The 20,863-nt window shown below is 37.5% G+C and overlaps 2 protein-coding genes and 1 pseudogene across 3 annotated transcripts; 2 read left to right on the top strand and 1 right to left on the bottom strand.

Moving 5' to 3' along the window:
• The first annotated feature begins 5,388 nt into the window (after nucleotides 1-5,388).
• LOC119995850 (germin-like protein subfamily 1 member 20) lies at nucleotides 5,389-6,637 on the top strand. The gene is made up of 2 exons (XM_038842301.1): nucleotides 5,389-5,585; nucleotides 5,935-6,637. The coding sequence occupies exons 1-2, from the start codon at nucleotides 5,426-5,428 to the stop codon at nucleotides 6,501-6,503; spliced, it is 729 nt and encodes a 242-aa protein (XP_038698229.1). The 5' UTR covers nucleotides 5,389-5,425; the 3' UTR covers nucleotides 6,504-6,637.
• A 209-nt stretch (nucleotides 6,638-6,846) lies between these two features.
• On the top strand, nucleotides 6,847-9,720 carry LOC119995849 (annotated as a pseudogene).
• Nucleotides 9,721-9,888: 168 nt separating this feature from the next.
• On the bottom strand, nucleotides 9,889-19,227 carry LOC119995845 (probable UDP-N-acetylglucosamine--peptide N-acetylglucosaminyltransferase SEC). 2 transcript variants are annotated; one of them, XM_038842297.1, is made up of 27 exons: nucleotides 18,860-19,227; nucleotides 17,821-17,966; nucleotides 17,469-17,567; nucleotides 17,328-17,378; nucleotides 16,730-16,846; nucleotides 16,465-16,521; nucleotides 15,853-15,972; nucleotides 15,511-15,573; nucleotides 15,345-15,423; nucleotides 14,560-14,669; nucleotides 14,401-14,454; nucleotides 14,247-14,314; nucleotides 14,057-14,159; nucleotides 13,669-13,871; nucleotides 13,275-13,371; nucleotides 13,025-13,096; nucleotides 12,851-12,927; nucleotides 12,580-12,781; nucleotides 12,341-12,508; nucleotides 12,118-12,228; nucleotides 11,944-12,030; nucleotides 11,699-11,826; nucleotides 11,529-11,611; nucleotides 11,227-11,332; nucleotides 10,991-11,137; nucleotides 10,326-10,446; nucleotides 9,889-10,239 (listed from the first exon to the last, which is right to left on the bottom strand). In XM_038842297.1, the coding sequence occupies exons 1-27, from the start codon at nucleotides 19,002-19,004 to the stop codon at nucleotides 10,126-10,128; spliced, it is 2,928 nt and encodes a 975-aa protein (XP_038698225.1). In that variant the 5' UTR covers nucleotides 19,005-19,227; the 3' UTR covers nucleotides 9,889-10,125. The 2 variants fall into 2 exon arrangements, with proteins under 2 accessions (XP_038698225.1, XP_038698226.1); XM_038842298.1 differs by lacking the exons at nucleotides 16,465-16,521; nucleotides 16,730-16,846; nucleotides 17,328-17,378; ... (1 more) ...; nucleotides 17,821-17,966; nucleotides 18,860-19,227 and adding an exon at nucleotides 16,037-16,446.
• Nucleotides 19,228-20,863: the final 1,636 nt, after the last annotated feature.

The following is a 20,863-nucleotide window of genomic DNA, read 5'->3' as shown; positions in this document are numbered from 1 at the left end:
CAACAAAGATATACTGGAGTCCATGGTGAATTTGGGTTTAGCCCCATAGATTCTTTTGAATAAACTCAAATGAGCGTGGGACTTGTGGCCTTGTATTACAAGCACTAAAAAGAGTGTAAGGCATGGTCCTTAAGAGTCAATAACAAAGTGGGTGGTTCAGGCACGAGGCAACGTGTGCTCGATGTGGAACTTGTGGCCTTGTATCGAAAAGAGTGTAAGGAATGACTATATATATAGCTAGGTCAACAATTACTCTTTCTCCATGTTTCTCTGCTTTGGCCTTATTAGGTTGTATGTGTATGCATCATGACTATTAAAGAAATGAAATTATTATGATTAGGTGTTAATGTAAGCTACCAATCCAAACCACTACAAATGTTATGTTGATTTCATATTCTTTGTTGAAGTGTGTGTGAATGGGAAGTTCTGCAAGGACCTGAAGAAGCTCGTCAATGCAAACGATTTCTTCTACCCAGACCTCGGGAAACATCTCGAATCTAGTTAGTTCTAAAGTCACTCATGTTACTGTCAATGAATTAGGACTCGACACCCTTCGCATATCCCTTGTTCGCATTGACTTTACACCATATAGCGGCCTAAACGTTACAGAGATCCTTGTAGTTGTTGAAGGACAACTTTATGTTGGATTTGTCACAACCAACACGATTCTATTTACTAAAATCCTAAACTTGGGAGATTTTTTGCGTTTCCAGTATGGTTGTTAAATCGTAAAATCGAATTAGAATTGGAGAGTGGGTGTAAAATCGAAATCGTAAAATTGTAAAATTTTATATACTATGTAAAATTAAGAATAACATAACACATAATCCAATAACAATTAGAATATATCATGCAAAACATGTTCTAAGTTCCAACAACCAAACAATAAAATATTATGTTGATATTTTGTACTAAATGTTGAGCATACAAGTGGGCTTGAATAAAAGCTTGATGACCAGGCCTGCAAACATTAAGAACAGGCCCAACACTTGAAAGAGAAATTCCATTCCAAGCTAGACCAATGAGGACTGAGTAATAATAAAACAAAAGCTTTTAGAGTTGAAGGAAGGAGACAGAAGGAGACGAAGCCGGCAAGATCAGGTCTTGTTATCCGTACCTAGTCGTGCAAGAAGGATCAGGTCAATCAACAGTACTTCAATGAAAAAGTACATTCAAATGCTTCTTTGCTTCAAGTTGTTTTATTGTTGAAACATAGCTGCTTCTTTTTTGTTTGTTTTACAATAAGACCCGCAGTCACTACCCTAAAAGCTTTAGACTAGAGTGAGATTACTCAAAAAAAAAATATGAAATACCCTTAACTATACCAAATATTACAAAACTACTTTAATATTATAAAAACAAAAAAAGTCTGGTACATGGTCTTTGCTGCTATTATATGGACTCTTTGTACTGAAAGAAATCAGATAGTGTTTGACAATGCACGCAACCAGTGGGGCAACGTTTTATACCTTATTTTTATTAGGTATGGTTTGTGGCTTAAGGCCATCAACATCTCAATCCCCTTCAGCGGTCCCGAGCTTATGAATGATAGTGAGGGGGTGAAATTTAGGTCTCATGTGCAGAAGAACCATAGGCCCTTATCTAACTGGATAGCTCCCCCACCAGGGAGTCTAAAATGGAACACTGATGGTTCCTTGCGTATGAACAAGGCAGGCATAGGAGGAGTGTTGAGAAATAGCAATGGAGAGTTCCTGTGTATCTTCTCTGGTCCTGTGGGTGACATTGACGCTACATCTGCTGAAGTTAAAGCTATAAGAAAGGCACTGGAGATCACTATGGAGCATAATTGCAACAACAGACCTAGCATCATCATAGAGTTGGACTCTCTCAACTCCATTTCTTGGCTCCGAAAATGTTCTCCCTCTCCATGGAAGCTGGATCAAGACTTCAATCCCATAATTAATATTGTTGCGACTCTTGCTAATGTCGAATTCATTCACACGTGGAGAGAGGCTAACGGGGTTGCGGACTTTTTGGCCAAGAGTGGTGTCGACAGAAGCGAAATGATGACAGCATGGTTTGCATAACATGGTTCCTTTAGGCTGAGTTTTGAAGGGGGCTTGCACGGGTCTGCATGTTGTCTATTTAGAGTATGAGTCATAGTGGAAGATCTATGTCTGTAATAGTGGCGTTCACTACTGTTGTTTGCCTTGGGGCTTCCTTGGCTTTTTCTTGCTTAGGCTTGCATAAAACCTTCTTTAATAATATATCTGATCTATTAAAAAAATAAATAAATAAATAAATAGCAAGACTAAAAAGTCGAGGTGGGCAATTCCCCACCCTTGAATCTACATGGGTTGCCTGTGATAGGTTAGGCTTGGACTTGGAAAACTAACAAATATCTTACAATGATAGTCAAGTTTGGATAAGAAAGTTTATTGGTGTTTCTAACAAAACATTCTTTACCCATTTTTTGTTTAAAAGATTTGCAATGTCAAAGAAGTCATAGAACTCAATTGAAAATTATTGGTTCAGATAGTTAAGTTAATTATTTGAACCTCTTAGTACATGTGTATGGGAGGTCATAGGTTTTTAACATCCATTCTGGCACGATTTGAAGTTATTTTTGAACTAGGGTTCGGCCCAGGACTTGACCGACCCATGTGGTTTCGGGGTATTGCAAGTGACCCGTGAATTTACCATTGAGGTAGAGTTCAGTGAACAGTGCTTTCAGTGAATTCCCTCATCACAAAAAAAAAAAAAAAAGTTATAGCACTCAGAAGTCATTTTCCAAAAAGCTAGTCATAATCTCCACTTTGGTCATACTTCTTTTGAATATTATAATACCATATCACAAAGATATTACGGGGAATTTGGTTGATATTTAGAGGGCGGAATGAAGGTGGGATGAGGGTGAGAATCACTCATTCCATCATTTATAATTCCAGCTCATTTTTTATTTTATAGTGTGAGAGCAAAAATTCCAAGATATAGAAATTAATTATGCGAGAAAAAATAGACTAAAAGAACATAGAATTTTTAACATGGTTCGATAATTTGTCTATGTCCACGAGAGAAGAATAACCAGAGAATTTCACTATGAAACTGGAGAATTTACAAACACACTCGCCACTCAACCATTCACTTTACCCTTTGCATCCCCTACACCCAACACACTCCACTCACAACTATGAAGTGGATTAGTGCTAAAGAAAAATGGAAGAAAAACAAATTGTGTTATATGAAGTGGAATAGTGCTAAAGAGAAATGGCAGAAATACAAATTACTAAAACATGTATGGAAAAAGACCTCGAATTAGTAATATAAGGCTCCATTTGAAGTTTCGTATTCCTTTGTATTGTTATAAGCTATACATTGTATAAGTTAGGGATAGTGACTATCTTTTTCCGGTATTTGGGTCTTTTATGTTTAGGGACGTATGGTATAAGAACTACACTATCCTTAGAGCATCCACATCAGATTACCTAAACATGGATATGTCTGTAAAATAGGGAAAGATTATACAGAATTTGTCAAAATAAAGCTCTGCATCAGATTACCTAGAGATTCCCTATTTTACAGAACATGAACAGTGGTTGCTTATATCTATAGAACCACTATTTACTTCCATAAACATAAAATAATATTTTTTATTACTTCACTCTCTCATCTCTCCTCATTTTTTCCCTCCTCTCTCTCTCTCATCTCTCTCTCACTCCTTTCTTTTTCTCTCTCCTCTCTCTCTTTCCTCACTCTCCTCTTTCTCTCTCCTCACTCCTCTCTTTCTCTCTCCTCAATTTTTTTCTCTCTTCATCTCTCTCCGGCAACATCTATTCTTCCCAGATCATGAAATCAAGAAAAAAATAGTTAAATTGCTTCAATTTTTAATAACATTAATTTATTATTTTAATTAATCTATTGTTTTAAATATAATTAATATATTGTTTTAAATGTAATTAATTTATTATTTTAAATAGAAGTAATTTATATGAATAGAATAAATAAAGGAAAGAGAAAGAAATATTATTTTAATGTAGTAGAGAATATGATGGGTAATCTGATACAGTGTTGCTTGGATAGGGAATCTGTAAAATAGGGGAAAGTGGCATTTTCTCTGTATTTTAGAGAATCTGTTAAGGGAAACTAATGCAGGTGCTCTTAGTTTGAATAAAATTATACCAAGTTCTAGGTGATACAAGTTTATACACCATTTCAATGTATAAACCTCATAATGCATGATATTATACTATCCCTAGTTTATTAAAATTGGCTCAAACGCCGTATAACATCATTGACGTATGGTTTTATACTATCCCATGCCTTATAGAGTGCTCCAAATTTGATAGCTAGGTTAGAAGAAAATTGAGTTAGTAACTAATTAATTAAAGAATCTCATTTTTGAGTAATTAAACTCTCTCCTTAGTCCCTTCGTGAAGAAACTAAACTAGCTCATTTTAGTTATGGTTTTATGCAAAATTAAAATGACTTAGCAACTCAAAAGACTCTCGTTAGAGCACAAAAATCTCCTTTAATTTTTTCCCCTTTTAACAAAAGGATCTTGCTTTGATGATAAAAATACATATATTTGAAGTGTAAATGTTGCAAAATCAGATTGGAAACATAGAGTTTTATTACCCCAAACTAGCTCATTTGGTCACGAAAATACCTTAAACTAGCTAGTAAACAATATCTATATATATATATGATAGGTTATTAGAAAAATTGAGTTAGTAACACATATGGTTCAAGTAATCAAATCCGTGAGAAACCACCCGGTCGTGCGCATATGGTAATCAGAATAAGGTTGAATCATAATTATTTATTATCATAATTTATACGCCATTTTAATGTATAAGACCTCATAATTTCTTAAAATTGGCCCTAAACACCGTATAACATCATTAACGTATAACTTTATACTATCTCATGCCTTATAGAGTGCTCCAAATTGTGATAGCTAGGTTACAAGAAAATTGAGTTAGTTACTAATTAATTAAAGAGACAGTTTCGAGTAATTAAACCCTCTCCTTAGTCCCTTCGTGAAGAAACTAAACTAGCCCATTTTAGTTATGGCTTTTATGCAAAATTAAAATGACTTAGCAACTCAAAAGAGTCTCATTAGAGCACGAAAGGATCTTGCTTTGATGATGAAAATACATATATTTGAAGTGTAAATGTTGCATATATATATATATATATATAGAAATATATATGATAGGTTATTAGAAAATTTGAGTTAGTAACTCAAATGGTTCAAGTAATTAGAAAAATTGGGTTAGCAACTCAAATGGTTCAAGTAATGACAATTTTACCTTTTAATATATGGAAAGCCAATTATTAAGATTTAAGCTTTGACTGACATGAATTGTAAAAAAAAAGTAAAGTAGGGTTCTCCATCACTATAAATACAACCATTGAAGGGCACTAACCCTCATCACCAATAATAACTTCTTACAGTGCTACAATGGAGAGAGTAAATACTGTTGCAAGTATGAGAGTTGCTACTCATCATTTCCTAATTATAGCTTTTGTTCTACTGGCTTTTGCTTCCTCACTTGCCTCTGCTTATGATCCAAGCCCTCTTCAGGACTTCTGTGTTGGTGTCAATGAAACAAAATATGGAGGTATATATATATGTATATTTTTATGGTTTTCAGTTTCGGTGCTGTATATAGAGCTCTTGAATGAATGAATTTGCTCTCATCCAATAGGTTAACCTATTGGGTTTTCATAGTTGAGACCCAAATGGGGTGAGAGAGGAGTTCAACCTTTGTCCTCAAGGATCAAGGGTGGGTCTCCTCACCAACTGAGCAAATGGGTCATCTATCAAGTTGAATTGACAACGTAGTATATATGATAAAGGTTACGGGTTCAATTCCTGTATATGGGGTTAAATTGGTAATTTAATACTACTATGTCAATAACATTCATTCATTGGAAATATTGTGACTTTTCTTTTTTCATTTCATGCAGTGTTTGTTAATGGGAAATTCTGCAAGGACCCGAATCTCGTCACCACGAATTACTTCGTCTTCTCTGGTCTAAACATTCCAGCGGACACCTCGAATCAGCTTGGTTCCAATATCACTTTTGCATTAGTGGATCAATTTCTTGGAGTCAACACGCTTGGCGTTGCGATGAGTCGCATAGATTTTGCTCCAAACGGTGGCCTAAATCCACCTCACTACCACCCTCGCGGCTCGGAGATTCTACTTGTTCTAGAAGGCATACTTTATGCTGGCTTTGTCACATCCAACCAAGACAACAATCGCCTTTTTGCCAAAATCCTAAACCCTGGTGACCTAATAGTGTTTCCAATTGGTCTCCCTCATTTTCAATTAAATGTTGGAAACACTAGCGCGGTTGCCATTGCAGCTTTTGGCTCCCAGAATCCAGGGCTTATTACGATCGCAAATGCAGTTTTTGGATCAAACCCTCCTATTAATCCTGATGTTCTCTCCAAGGCCTTTCTACTGGAGAAATGCATCGTCGAATATCTTCAGCAACAATTCGGACCGTTACAGTCAAGATATACTGGATAATCATGAATAGCAATAATATTTGCGGCGTGGTGGATATGGAAAATAATGTAATAGGTCGCCGAGATAATGTAATAAGAGTGTGAAGCAATGTAATACGAGATCGAAATAATATAATAAATGTCTGTGTTTCATTATTCCGGATAGTGTAATAAAGTAAGATCAGGTGAAAAATATCGACAATAAGTTTTGTTGGAAAGTGTTTTACATACTGATTTTGAATATGTAATTTTTTTCTGAAATCCTAAATGTTTCGAGAGATAAAATGTATGTAATTTTTTTCGAAACTTAACATATATTTCGAGAGATAAAATATTTTAAAGGTTGATAAGATAAGAGAAAAGTATTATGGATACTTAGAGATATTTGATTATGTACAATAAGTACTATCCACAAATTAAAAAAAAATGCATAAAAAAATAGTGTTCCCCCATGCAAAAGTGTGGGTATACAATTCAAAAACGAACCCCGGCAAATGCTCCACCACAGCACGACCAAGCTGCTCCTCTCCGGAGCCATTACCCGCCACTTCAGAACCATTAACACTAATGCCTCCGTCACCCCTAAAGACGACTACTTAGCCGCCATCAATCGCATCGCCAACGTTGTGCGCTGCGAGGTCCACCCTGAACGCACTCTCAACAAGCTCGACATCCCCGTGACCTCCGAGCTTGTCTTCCGCGTCCTCCGCGCCTGCTCCAATTCCCCCTCGGAGTCCCTCCGCTTCTTTCACTGGGCCCGATCACACTACTCCCCAACCTCACTCGAATTCGAAGAGCTCATCAAGATCCTCGCTTGTCACCGTCAGTATTCTTCAATGTGGTCCATGATCGACCACAAGAAGAAGCATCAAAACGAAAATTGCCCTTTTCAGCTTTCGCCTAGCACTGTCAGCAAACTGTTGATGTTTACAATTCCTTGTTATTGGCTCTGTGTGAGGTGAGATTGTTTAATGGTGCCTACGCATTGATAAGGAGGATGATCAGGAAGGGTGTGGAGCCTGACAAGACGACCTATGCCACTCTCGTGAACGCATGGTTTTCGACAGGTAAACTCAGAGAGGCTCAAGAGTTTCTGGAGGAGATGAGCAAAAAGGGATTCAACCCTCCTGTTCGTGGGCGTGATATATTGATTGAAGGTTTGTTAAATGCTGGTTATCTAGAGTCTGCGAAGGATATGGTGAGGAAGATGACTAAAGAAGGGTTTGTACCTGATATTAATACCTTTAATTCTTTGATTGAAGCAATCTGTAAATCCGGGGAGATTGAATTTTGTGTTGATATGTACCATAGTGTGTGTAAATTGGGTCTTTTCCCCGATATCAATACTTACAAGATATTGATTCCTGCGTTTTCAAAGTTGGGTAGGATTGACGAGGCGTTCAGGCTTCTTCACAATTCAATTGGGGACGGACATAAGCCATTCCCAAGTTTGTATGCACCAATAATTAAGGGCATGTGTAGGAGTGGGCAGTTTGATGATGCATTTAGCTTTTTTGGTGAGATGAAGGTCAAGGGTCATTGCCCTAATAGACCAGTTTACACCATGCTGGTAACAATGTGTGGGAGAGGAGGGAGGTTTATTGATGCTGCAAACTATTTGGTGGAGATGACAGAGATGGGCTTGACGCCTGTTTCTCGGTGCTTTGACATGGTCACTATTGGGCTGAAGAATTGTGGGAAGCATGATCTGGCTAAGAAGATAGAGCATCTAGAAATCAACCTTCGAGGTGTTTAATTTTGTGCTAGGCTTGGTAAATTTGTGATGGGAATGACTTCAAGATATGGTGTACAACATTTGATCTTGGCGGCTGACATTGGTTCTTCCAGTATGATATGGAGGTAACTATGGAGAGTTTTTTTTTTTTTTTGTGATTCCCTATGCTCTTCGTGCATTAATCACATGGTTCTTAATGCAAGAATTCTAACCATTGTCAACGCCTTTGTCCATTCTTGCTGTCATATTATCAGTATAATTGTGATGCAGAAGTAAAAATAAGAGAAGTTAAGCACAAAAGAGTTGATGCTCAGTTAGAGCTGACCTGGAATTAGCCATAGAAGAACAATCAACTAAGCCATTATAGCTACATACATTAGGGCAAATGCAATGGTGAAGTAGTATTGGGCCAACAAAGATGTTGTCTTTTGCTGATGTGGCTGTATTGGGATAAGTGTTTTGCTGATGTGGATGTATTGGGATAAGTGTTTTGCTGATGTGGATGTATTGATATTTGATGTTTTGGTGTAGTTTTGTTGTGGATAATATGGAGGAATGGAATGTTGTTGGGTTGGGTGGAAAGAGAAAGTGTGTGGAAAGAAAAAGTGTATAGAAATTTGTGTTTTGCTGATGTGGGTGTATTAGAATACGTGTTTGACTTGACTTTTTGTGTAATAGAGGTGGGACCGGGCCAACAAAAATGTTGGCCCAACAAATTCATTCCCATTGCATTTGCCCTTATGATAAAGGAATTAATTGATGAAATGCTAGCTTCTTGTCAACTTTTATCTCCCTACCATTTTTTGCATTATAAAAACATATGCCACACTTTATCCTGTATTTCGGATCCATTGTGGTCTTTTAGAGTCATAATTAGATGGAGCTTAAACTGTCACTTAGATTGGTAGAGATTTTACTTCCTGATGCTCACAAGTAGTTTTCAGAAAGAGCAGCAGGAAGAAGCTCTTTCTTTATGACATATATGAATGTACTGACTTGGCATTCCTTTTTTCATATAGAGCTGTTTCTCAATGGCTTGCCAATGCTCCTTATTGCTGGAAGAAGCTTCTCAAATATTAGATGTAGGAAGCTGGATAATACATTTGAATGAAGTTGGTAATCATTAAATTTGCTGGTTTTTAGGGCGCATCCTCCTACTGTAGGAAGTGGAGACGGGGGGTATTGAAGCACTAGGCTGCTGGTAGGAGAACTGTAAATTTACTGATTTGTTGAATGACTATTGACATACTAAACGAGCACTTATTGAAGTATATGGACAGAGAGTACAATATGTCGCAGGGAGAAGGAAACTGTTGGGAATTATCAAGTTCTGAGATTCAAGGTTAAAATTCAGAGTTCATTGTTCTGTATTGATTGGGAAGGAAGGTAAAGATCGATCACTCGCAACTGTGGAATGGTCAGAATAAGGACCTTACAGCAAAGACTTGACGAAGACATTCTCATTTGATGGCTCATACAAGGAAGTACAGGACCTTCAAAGGTGGTGATTAATTGATGGGGTAGAGGGTGTACGTTGGCCTTTCATATCAAGCTAATGTGGACAATTTTAAACCTTCTAAGATAATGTGAGAGCCTTAAACACCAGGAGGTGTTTTATGCTTTTTAAAAAAAACCCATAACGGGAAGTACAGACCCACATAAACATGCCACATATTCATATAAGTTTATACATGTTTATTTTATAGATGTGTAATGCATCCGTTTTCCATTAACCAGATCCAATACCCGGTTGTCTAAAACATAGATGACATTCAAATCATCTGCGATGATATGACAAGGCACATCAAGTCTGCATCATTTGAATTACGTAAAGAATCTGTTCTCCCAAAAATCATCTCTTTGACCTTTTATGTACAAATCCCGACTCTTCCCCCAACACTTCATATTTTTATCTATCATAGGGGAAGTCCATATCATCCTCGGTAACTTTGAAGTGCTGGGGCTTCTCTCCTGAACAATGAAGATTCCACATTTTGAAATATGACCTTTCAAGATTCCTCACCTGCAACAAGGAAACAAGCATAAACTTAAGTAATATCTGTGGCACAGATAAAGGCAGAGTGATTTGATCGTGTCTTATAGGCTCACCCAGCGTGCCGTGTCAAACAGAGGGCAAGTCATGCGAGCTGCCTTGAGTTTATTGGTAAGAGCCTGAAGCTTTGGCCGGTTTAATGCCAAAGACACTGCCTTCTCTTCATACTCCTTTATGCTGCAGTAAAAGGGTCATCGAAACAGAGTTGAAAATGAATAATATTTTACTCAGAAATATAATCATGTACATCAAAAGCAAAAAATAAAAAATGAAAATCATTCACAGTGGCCAAGAAACTGAAAAGATGGACAGGCAAATAGATTCCACCTTCAGGGGGATTCAGTACCACCCAAGCACCAAAGGAGGTGGAATACATAACCTCCAAACACAATGTTTCATCAAATGGAGTTTGAAGTTAAAACATTGCTCTATGATGGAACAATTTATAGAGAGCTAGAGGGCAAATTGTATATGGCCCAGAGAAAACAAGGCCCACTTGGTTGGCATGTTAGGTAGACAACATTGTTCATTTAAAATGGAGTTTGACGTTAAAAGACTGTTACTACGATCGAGAGCGCTAGAGGGCAATAAGCATATATGGTCCAGAAAACAAGGTCCACTTGCATGGCATATTGTCAAAATATGAGTTGCAAACTTCTGTACGTAAATTTAGCCATCAAGTCTTACGTCTTTCTACTTATGCGGCAAATGAGACACAAACCTGCTAACAATCATCTCCTCTCCCAATCCAGTGGCAAGACAAAGGGATCCGGCAACTCTTGTAGCCATTTTCTCAAGGGGCAGTGTCACAATTGGTAGACCAGCCCATAAAACATCAGTACCCGTAGTATGCGCATTGCATAAAGGCCTGCAAAAATAATAACTTAACCATCAATTTACAAACTTCAAAGTAAAACGATTGATTGACTCTAGAAGAAACAAAAAGATATATCTTACGTGTCGAGGAATAAATCAGCTAAAGCACTACGTTTGATATGCTCGCGTTTCATAGCAACATCTGTGAAGATTATCTGATCTGGCTGCACACCCTGTGCAGCAGCATCTGCACAAGTTCACAAATCTTTAAGCAAGGCTCATATCCAAGGATCAAACATATAAGAATATTAAGTATTAACACAGAACCCCCAGAAGGGTTAAAAAAGAACCACGAGTCTAGTTTGGTTCAAGGACTGGGAATGCATTAGGAGATGCTGCAAGTGAAAACACTGTTCGTAATAGAAAATAGAAGATTCACTTACATGCGCGGACTCTCATTTCACCGGCAGCTGGGAACCTCAGAAGCCAAAGTGCACTGTTTGGTACACGTTTAAGGATATTGCACCTGAAGCCATACAAAAATATAAGCTTATATTGCTGAACTGCCATACTATCACATGCAACCACAAACTAAAGGCCATCCCAACATTACCAGGCATTAAAAATTTCAGGGTCCATTTTATACAGCTGATTAAAGCATGCAAATATAAATTTATCTTCAGGCAGTCCATAATCAGATCGCTTTTGCTGGTAAGTTGGGTCCAAGACATCCAAATTTTTCTGAAAGGGAAAACATATTAATGTTGTCATAAAAAATAGATCTCCAATAAGGCAATATGTTACGAAGCACGTGATAAAATCAAAGAGGTAGCATTTAAAAGCCAATTAAGGACTAACCTGCTTATAATCATTCACAAAATAACAATGAGGGACATGGACAAGCTTTTCAGAATAAATATGTGCCAAGCGAATTGGTGAAACAAACTGCACGAAAAGGTACATATCAGGCAAAGAGTAAGTTGTAAAGGATAATACAAGAAACCTAGGATTAGATTTTGGTCCTTTACTCACCTCGTCAGTGACCAAGTAATCAATGTAAGTTGCCCCGGTTGTTCCAGGAAATCCCATGTATGAAACCTGAATAGGAGCAGGCTGCATAGCAAATATTTCATTTCGTGCTCCCTGCATTAATACACAAAAAAAAAGATTGTATTGGACCAGTTGTCATCTTGGAAAGGCCAAAGTAAAAGAAAAAAAAAAGTTGGGAAAAAAAAAAGAGAGAACTGAACCATACCTTGGTGTAACCATTAAGATTGACAAGGATCTGTATCTTATCTTCATTAATAAGTTTAGCAATCATATCAGATGACATGGCAGAGACCTCTATAAAATGCTCAGCTTCAGACTGAATACGTTGTCTCCATTCCGTACCATCATTTGGACTCAAGGCATAACAAAACACCTGTATGTTTTCACCAGTTATTGGCACTCTTCATATTGCAAAGAGAATATGAAAGCTAACTATTTACACACCTCAACGTTTTCTCTATCATGCATCCCAAACACAGATCCCATGAGGTGCGACAAGGGGTGATTACCAAAGTCGCTGCTCACATACCCAACCCTTAGTCTCTCACTTCCACCTTCTTGCTTAACAGGAACTGAAGCAAGATGGTTGAAGGGAGAAAGAGCAAACCGTGATGCAATTATGGAGCAATGGGCGGCATATTTACGGCTGCAAGAAGGTTCGATTAATCATACAATCATCATCGTAGTTGATCACAAAAATTCAAGAAAACAATACCTAATCTCAAGTGCAAGCAAAGGATCAATCGGGTATGCTATTGCATGGAATGGCTGGACACTAGGAAGAACTGACATCTGCATTCACAAAACTGTTCAATGAGATCCCAGGTGGCAACATCCAAGTGGTAAGAAGAGCACTAATTATTCAGACAAGGGAACAGAAAATGATTACGTTAATCTGTCTCCTGATAATCCCTTCAACTTCAGAAAACATATTATCACGGTCCTCCCAACTGCAGACACACTGTAAAACATATGACCAAAAGAGATTTAGAGTTTTATACAGAAGATTTCAACCAGTATCATGGAAAATGACCCACCAAACTGACTATTTAATCTACCTCAAGTATTTACAATCATTCCCATGAACCAGAACAAGCCAACAGAAAGACAGTGCAATACAGGATATACTTTGGCAATACCTGCAACGTGTGAAGAAGGTTACAAGTTGCTTCTGGGAAATCTGGGCGGAGGTGCAACGCCTGCTTATAGCTTTTCATAGCAGCCTCCACATATCCACTGCATACAATATGAAGTACAAATTTACTAATGACAATGTCACGAATGAAACAAGTTAATAGCATTTAGTTGAATTACCACTAATTCAATCCAACAGAGAAGAACAAACCTCATCCCACTGCAATCCTAAGTTACCAGGTAAAGTAAACAGGGCACAACTTCAAAACTAAAAAACCCCTTCTTCACATTTTCATTAAGGAAATTAATAACTTTTGAAGAGCTTTCCAAAAAAAACTGGGAACTCCTTTGAGGTAAAGAAAGGCCGTAAGACAGAGAGAATGATGGAAGAGATTTGACCTATCTTTATAAGCTGAAGCCAAATTTGCATGGGCTTCAGCCATAGAGGGCCTGGCATTGATAGCGCGGATGTAATCTTGAATAGCTTCACTCACTCTACCTATTTCCTTGTAAGTGTTCCCCCTATTGACAAGCCCATCGGCTGCCAATGGATCAATACGGAGAACCTCGTTATAGCAAGATATAGCATCTGCATAGTTTCCCTGTGATACAAACAAAAGCAATGAAATATACAGAACTGAACAGAGATGATACAAATACATAACTCCACATCTCCACCTCAATCATTAGACGGGATTCTCTTTTGGATTCCCTTTGAATAAATACAAAAATGAAATGAAAAATCAAATCCTGGTTAGGAGTGTAGAAATGATGCCAGCTTCTCTACCTGTTGTTTATATATCACAGCAAGATTGTTGAAAGGGGCAGATAATCCTGTCGTAGCAGCCAATGTAGCCTTATAATATGAAGCAGCAGCACCAACCATATTCCTGCCGGTTTAAAATTCCCCATCATAAACTCTACATCCACTAATATCACACTGGTTCATTGGAAATCAGTAATGTAAGATCACATACCATTCCATGTATACGTTGCCAAGATTGGTCAGTGCTTGTGGGTGGTTTGGTTGCAAAGTCAGGCATTGCTTTATCCAGTCAAAAAGAAACTCTATGTCAGGAACACATGAAATCAATTGATAAAAAATTTAAACAAAATGAAAACAAAACATACATTGTAGCATTGAATGGCTTCGTCGATTTTACCCACGTCTTTCAATGCATTGCCCTTCCAGCCACAAGGAAATCAAATGAATGTCAAGGAAGGAACTCCCAAATTGCAAATCCAAATACATTTGAGATTAAATTAACCATTCCCGAAAATGAAACCAACCAAATTATTGTAAGCTTCCAAGAATCTAGAATCACAAGCAATCGCTTGCTTATAATGAAGAATTGCTAGATCCAGTTGTCCTCCCTCATAATATAAGCTAGCCAAATTACCTGCACCACGCAACAGAACGCAGAGTCATGTACATATTGAACAATGTGCAATCACATAAATGCTGAGATAACCATGTTATGAAAAAACTAGTCTACTCAAGAGAAGGGCGCGGTCTTCAAGACGAATAAGATGATCTAAAAACAGATGGATTGGCAAATAACATTAAACATTTAAAAACACAAGTAGTAGAAAAAATTTCAAAAGCAAAAGAAATTTATTATAAAGCACCAAGCTGGAGCAAGAAGGAACAATTACAAAATTGATATAGGTCCAGTAAGTTTTAAGATAACTAGGCCCAGCCATCCCCTGAAATGATTCTAGATATTCGTTTCCAGAACTGCAACCTTTTAAAAAAAATGATTTGGTATAATACATTTTGGAGACTAATATCCCCAAGCTTTTGAGGAAAAGAGTGTGAACACTAAGCACGATACCTATAACCACAAAACAGAAGAATTAGACATTAGACAGTGCTTCTGTCACAACATAGCTTCAGTCCCTCCAAACAAGAAGGAAATATCATACTGAAGCCACACTTAGTTAAAGAGGTATAAGCAACATCAGCAGCTTTGAAGTACAAAAATAAAACACACACAAAGAAATCAAGATTCAGCCCTCAACAGCATTTTCAAAATTCAATACAATAACGACCTTTTTATGTGATGGATCCTTACCAAAAGCCATTGCAGAACTCGGTCGCATCTGAACAGCTCGTTGATAACACATGATTGCCTCTTGAGGCCTTCCCAGAGCCTGCAAATAAAAGAAACCTCCTGCTTATCTCCCGACATAAAAAACCAATCTACTTAAACCTTAGGAGTTCAGTCAAGGACAACAAACCTTATAAATGTTTCCAAGGTTAAGGTAGGCATCAGGAAATATAGGTCTAAGTTTCACAGCTTCCTATAATTTCAAATCACAAGATGCAATTTAGAAAAAAAAAAAAATGTATATATAACAATTGCATCAAACAGACAATGTTCAAATTGTCTATTCAAAATTGTTATTAATTTCTGCACAACAACAGAATGAAAGATCCACAAGCATTTGAACTTTGAGTACGCAAGTAGCTCAAACTAATATGCTGGTCCATAACGAAATATATAACACCCAACAAAACCATACTCCAAAACTAAACAGGCACCAAGGAGGAAGTTTAAGGAAAGAAAGATCAAAAAGTACCTTATAATATTGAAGGGCTCTGTTGAGATCCCCCGACTCCATAAAAAGACCAGCCAGATTTGACCATGCAATAGCAAAAGTAGGTTGTATGCGTAGAGCCTCAAGGTAGCAACTGTATGCCTGCACAAAATGTTAGATTCTGACAATTTGCAGTCTTGCAGATGGAAGTTACAACAAGACCAACCATCATCTGAGCCCTGTCCTGTAGATAGCAACTTGATAGCTGTATTGAACTGTGAATTATTACACAGTTCCATACACGAATTACTTCCATCAGTAACTTTACAGGAAAAGGAGAAACACACACTATGATAATCTTAAATATGGAAAGAATGCTTTCCTCCCACATAAGGTTGGACAGGGAAAAAAAATCAGGACAGGTGAATGAGGGGGTGCACCCAGTGAGTCACAAGAACTCCAATGGACCACTTCCTCCACCTCAAGTGGAAGAGAGTGATCCATCAGCATAGTCATCCTTTACGTGGCATTGTGGCTGAAGATGCATAAGTAATATTAGAGCGCTTTATAGCTCAAGAACTCAATTCTGGGCTATGAAAAGGAGAAAGGGACCCTACTGAACAGTGTTTCATATTTTTAAATTTATACACTTACTTCCTGCACCAATCCTTGAGCCTTCATTAGATTTCCAAGATTACTGTGTGCATCAACCTATGAATGTTCGAAGAGCAAGGAGAGTTTGTCAGTAGCAAAATCTTGCAGAAAGAAATAGTCCCACTCGTCAAATAAGATATGAAATAAATAAAACTAGAAATTGGACTTAAAAAAAATAGAAATTCATTCAACTTCTTTTACATTAGACAGTAAGTTGAAAAGCAACCGCAGTTAGGAGAAGCAAAACCAAAAAAAGGATATTCACCAGAAGAGGATTCAATGCAAGTGCCTGACGACAGCACTGTGCAGCCTCATTCAGTCTTCCTTTTCGCATATAAGCACTAGCAAGATTTGACCACGCATCAGCGAAGTTTGGCCGGAGCTGCAGAAATGCGAGTAGGAGTAACATGGTTCAATCAGCTAGCAGCAGAATGCTCTTAGTAAAAGACACTAATAGTCATATGAGTTAAAACTACAAGATTCCAATTGACATGTACAAGAAAGTACTGACAAAAAAAGAGCAACTACAGATCCAACTGGATAAGAAAAATAAGGACTGATCAAAATCAAAACAAATAAAAAAAACTGATATCATGATTTTCTACCCAAGTATTACAGCGACGCCGTCTTCTAGGATTAAATTGCTCGTGATACTAAATGTTTATCCAAAAACCAAAACAGCATATAAACAGTAATCAAACCTCAACATAAGCTAGCAGCAAACAAAATCACCATAGGGAAGATCTACCGCAAAAATGCAAAAAGTTACTCTTGCAGAAGTAATTAATTTCCTTAGTATCACTTGAGAACGATGGTGCTTTGCTAGAAAAGGGAGATGAAAAAGTTAAGTTTCTAATTCAAACCTCAATGGAAACCAGATAGTAGCGAATAGCAAGATCAATATCTCCTTTTTCCTGCATAAAGTGGCAAGAAAAATCATGTTCCTTCCCTCCAAGTAAAAGTTTTAACAAGTCCAAAAGTGATTTCATTAATTGCATAATTACCTTCCAAGCATTCGCCATATTTCCATAACACTCAGCAAAACGTGGCTCAATTCGAAGAGCTTCTTCATTTTTAGCAATGCACATATCATAATCATGCAACTGCAACAACACAAACCCAATCAATTGGAATGAAAGAGAGAAACACTGCATAAGCTTCCTAAATTTACATTGGATACTCTATTATTTCTAATGCAGGCAAAGATGTGGCTCGGTGCAACCTAGAGGTCACAAGTTCAATTCTTGGATACATCCTCCCCATATTATGGGGGAAACGTATACATATACCTCCCTATCTCCGACCATGCCCATATCAATAGCACCAGACATCGACGAAGACTAAAATGTAACCAACCTGATAGTAGATAGCACCCAAAAGAAGAAGATTATCAGTGCGGTGAGGACTTATTTCATAAACAACATTGCTGTGCTCAAGTGCCTGCTTATAGTTGCCAGCCTTGTACATCTGATGAGCAACATGCATGTGCACGTCTTCATCAACTACAATGTCCAATGATTCTATCATCATCAGCAATTATGGCACCAAAAAAAAAACCCAAAGAGATAAATCTGAGAGATAACAACTGCAGCAAAGATCCTGAGTTTCATCAAGCTGAAAGCTACATCGGCAACAGTTTGAAATTGCAAACATAATTAAATAGACTACATAACTCCAAGAAGTATTACCCGAGGTAAGTCATCACATATGATAGGTGGTTCAAAAAAGAAATTATCATTCCCAAGAGAATGATTCTTCAAGAAAGCATACTACATAATAAACCAGGTTCACAAAATTATATGGAGCATCTTGCTTGCGTTTTTCTTTTTTCTTTTGTAAGTTGAGAACTCTGAACATCCATGTTACGCACGAACATTCAGTGGTGAAATGAATATGCACTAGGATTTTCTAGAACACGTTACTTGATGGGAGAAGAATTTAAAATAATAATAATAATAAATGGCCATTAATATACTTTATGCTTCTTTGAGATTTTTGTACTCGAAAAATCGCGTACTGAAACTTTAATTTAAAAAACCTAAATTACCATAAAATTTGAAGCCGACGTTAAACATTAATTACATTTACAGATCAAATATTTATTGAATCAGTCAGACAAATCACAAATTCAATGCCCTAGCAACACTGCTGTGAAGTATGTGGTTGAGGAAGGAAATAGAACCAATTCTTCCACAAAAATGAGTCCCAGCGAATTATTCCTTAAATAATCCGTAAGAGAAAAAGTTCTAGTTATCAAACTGAACACATCCACCGACAGATTTTACAGAGTATACAAAAACCTAAAATCGAATCTATAAAAAAACACATGCCACAAACATGCGCAACTAACGAAAAATTCGTTCCCAAAAACAAGTTTTTGTATTAAAAAAAAAACCTCCATGGCGTGAATCAGGGCCCTTGAAGTTGATGAGACTCAACGACGAAGCCGGCTCAGCCTTCACAACGAAGGCAGGCTCATTGCGATCCGCAGAAAACGGGGCCTGGGAAAACCCGGCCTCGTTCTGCAACGAAAGCATCATGAGATCTCTCTCTTCCCTCCTCCGATCAACCAATAAACACCTCAACTCCGATCATCAAAATTAAACAGCCACGGAGAACGATTCAGACGAATAAGGGCGGAACTAGATCGCAAAAACCCTAAGCCCGCTCAGGATTCCTTCGCACGAGCTTGGCTCTTCGATGCTTGCTTGCTTTTGTCGCTGAAAATACGCCGATGATTTTATTCTTTTTTATTTTATTTTTCTTAGTTGGTTCTACACAGAGAATATATAGGAAAGCGAAGTGAATCTGAGCCGTCGATGTGGACGGTCCAGATAATGCCGTTGAGGGTTAGCTTTAGACTTTAGAGATTCGGTTTGTTACCGACACGTGTTGAACTTGACTACAAGTGGATCTATGGTGGTGTTGACGTCTTGTCCGTAATGTGGGATTTGTCTTAGTTTGATAAAAATGGTATAAATCTATATGGGATGTTATATGATTTTAACTACCAAAATCACATCGCATAATAATTTTAAAGTATTTCGATCGAGGTGTTATTGATGTGTTTAAATATCATATTTCATGTTGAGATGCTAAACTTAGCACTATGATTTTAACTACTAAAATAACATGGCATAATCATTTTAAAGCATTTCGATCGAGATGTCATTTATGCGTTGAAAATTGAAATAGCATCTTTCATGTTGAGAAGCTAGACTTAGCACTCGAGGTGTTATTGCTAAGAGTAACGAAATATTAGCACAATTACCGACACAAAAGATTTAAAAAGATATGGATTCAACAGTATAGATGAAGGAAGTATGATTCTAGATAAAAGTGAATGATGGAAACGAATATAAATAGTTATTACAGTTTATTTTCTCATAAATTCATATAGTCGAACTAAAATTTTAGGATAAAAATGAATTACGGAAACGAATGCAAATAGTGATTACATTTGATTTCACATAAAATGGTTCTTAATTTTAACCAAAAAAAGTGGTGATACAAAGACCTAAAAAATGTTTTTAAAATAAAGTAAGTAAGTAGTGGTATAAGAATATTCACATGAACTGGCCAATAATATTCAGAAAAAGAATAAATTGGGGACCATGTTTGGAACACCAGATTCAATTGAATGGCAGCACTACTGCGACTCCGGCGACTACTGCGAGTTGGACTCGGGTCTCAGGCAGCTAAGGCCTAAGGAGTCTTGACGTTTGTATTTGTCATCTTGGACATCCTACGCAGAACAATATATTGTGGTCATATGTACTTTGGCCTAACTTATACTATTGTCAGTTGGAAAAAATTCTATGCGCTCTGGTGGAATGTCCTGAGAGTGAATTATTTGTATGTGTTATCTTTTTTTTTTGATTATCGTGGGTGTCCGGGCCAGCTTTACGCGCACCTCGACTAATCCCACGGGCCCTGAAGTTAACGACCATGTAAGCCTCCAGTGGCCCTTTGGGGGCTCGAACCTTGGACCTGTCAGTATAACTGTCCAGGTCTTACCAGCTGAGCTACCCCTCAGGGTTATTTGTATGTGTTATCTTACCAAGTCAGGAGGAGGAGTGCGCGGAAAACCAACCTATGGCAGAATTGGTCGCACAATTAGATGTAAATTGGAGAAATTATCAACAGTATGATGTGATTCTCGGTTAAAAACAATAATTATTTAACAAGGACGATAATAAAATATCCTTGTTGGGACCCAGAGTCCACTTATTTGCCATGTTTAGACATATTGGATCCTAATTATTGGATACTTTACCTCCATTTGCTTCTGGTTGGTTCAAGCAGGAATGATTCCCCCCCACCCCCCAAGCAAACTTTATCACCACCTGCGCATAAACAGTAACCAAATCAGACCTCTGATGGTTTTAATTAAAGAATT

This window comes from Tripterygium wilfordii, chromosome 4, assembly GCF_013401445.1.
Source record: "Tripterygium wilfordii isolate XIE 37 chromosome 4, ASM1340144v1, whole genome shotgun sequence".
NCBI classification, from domain to species: Eukaryota; Viridiplantae; Streptophyta; class Magnoliopsida; order Celastrales; family Celastraceae; genus Tripterygium; species Tripterygium wilfordii.
This window is presented reverse-complemented; position numbering and strand designations above follow the sequence as displayed.

Excerpts from the sequence above, each read along its gene's own strand:
- LOC119995845 (XM_038842297.1), bottom strand. The coding sequence starts at position 19,004 with ATGATGCTTTCGTTGCAGAACGAGGCCGGGTTTTCCCAGGCCCCGTTT. Across the intron at positions 16,847-17,327 it reads ACTATCTGGTTTCCATTGAG|CTCCGGCCAAACTTCGCTGA; the intron begins GTTTGAATTAGA and ends GCATTTCTGCAG. Across the intron at positions 10,447-10,990 it reads GAGGAGATGATTGTTAGCAG|CATAAAGGAGTATGAAGAGA; the intron begins GTTTGTGTCTCA and ends CTTTTACTGCAG.
- LOC119995850 (XM_038842301.1), top strand. The coding sequence starts at position 5,426 with ATGGAGAGAGTAAATACTGTTGCAAGTATGAGAGTTGCTACTCATCAT. Across the intron at positions 5,586-5,934 it reads CAATGAAACAAAATATGGAG|TGTTTGTTAATGGGAAATTC; the intron begins GTATATATATAT and ends CATTTCATGCAG.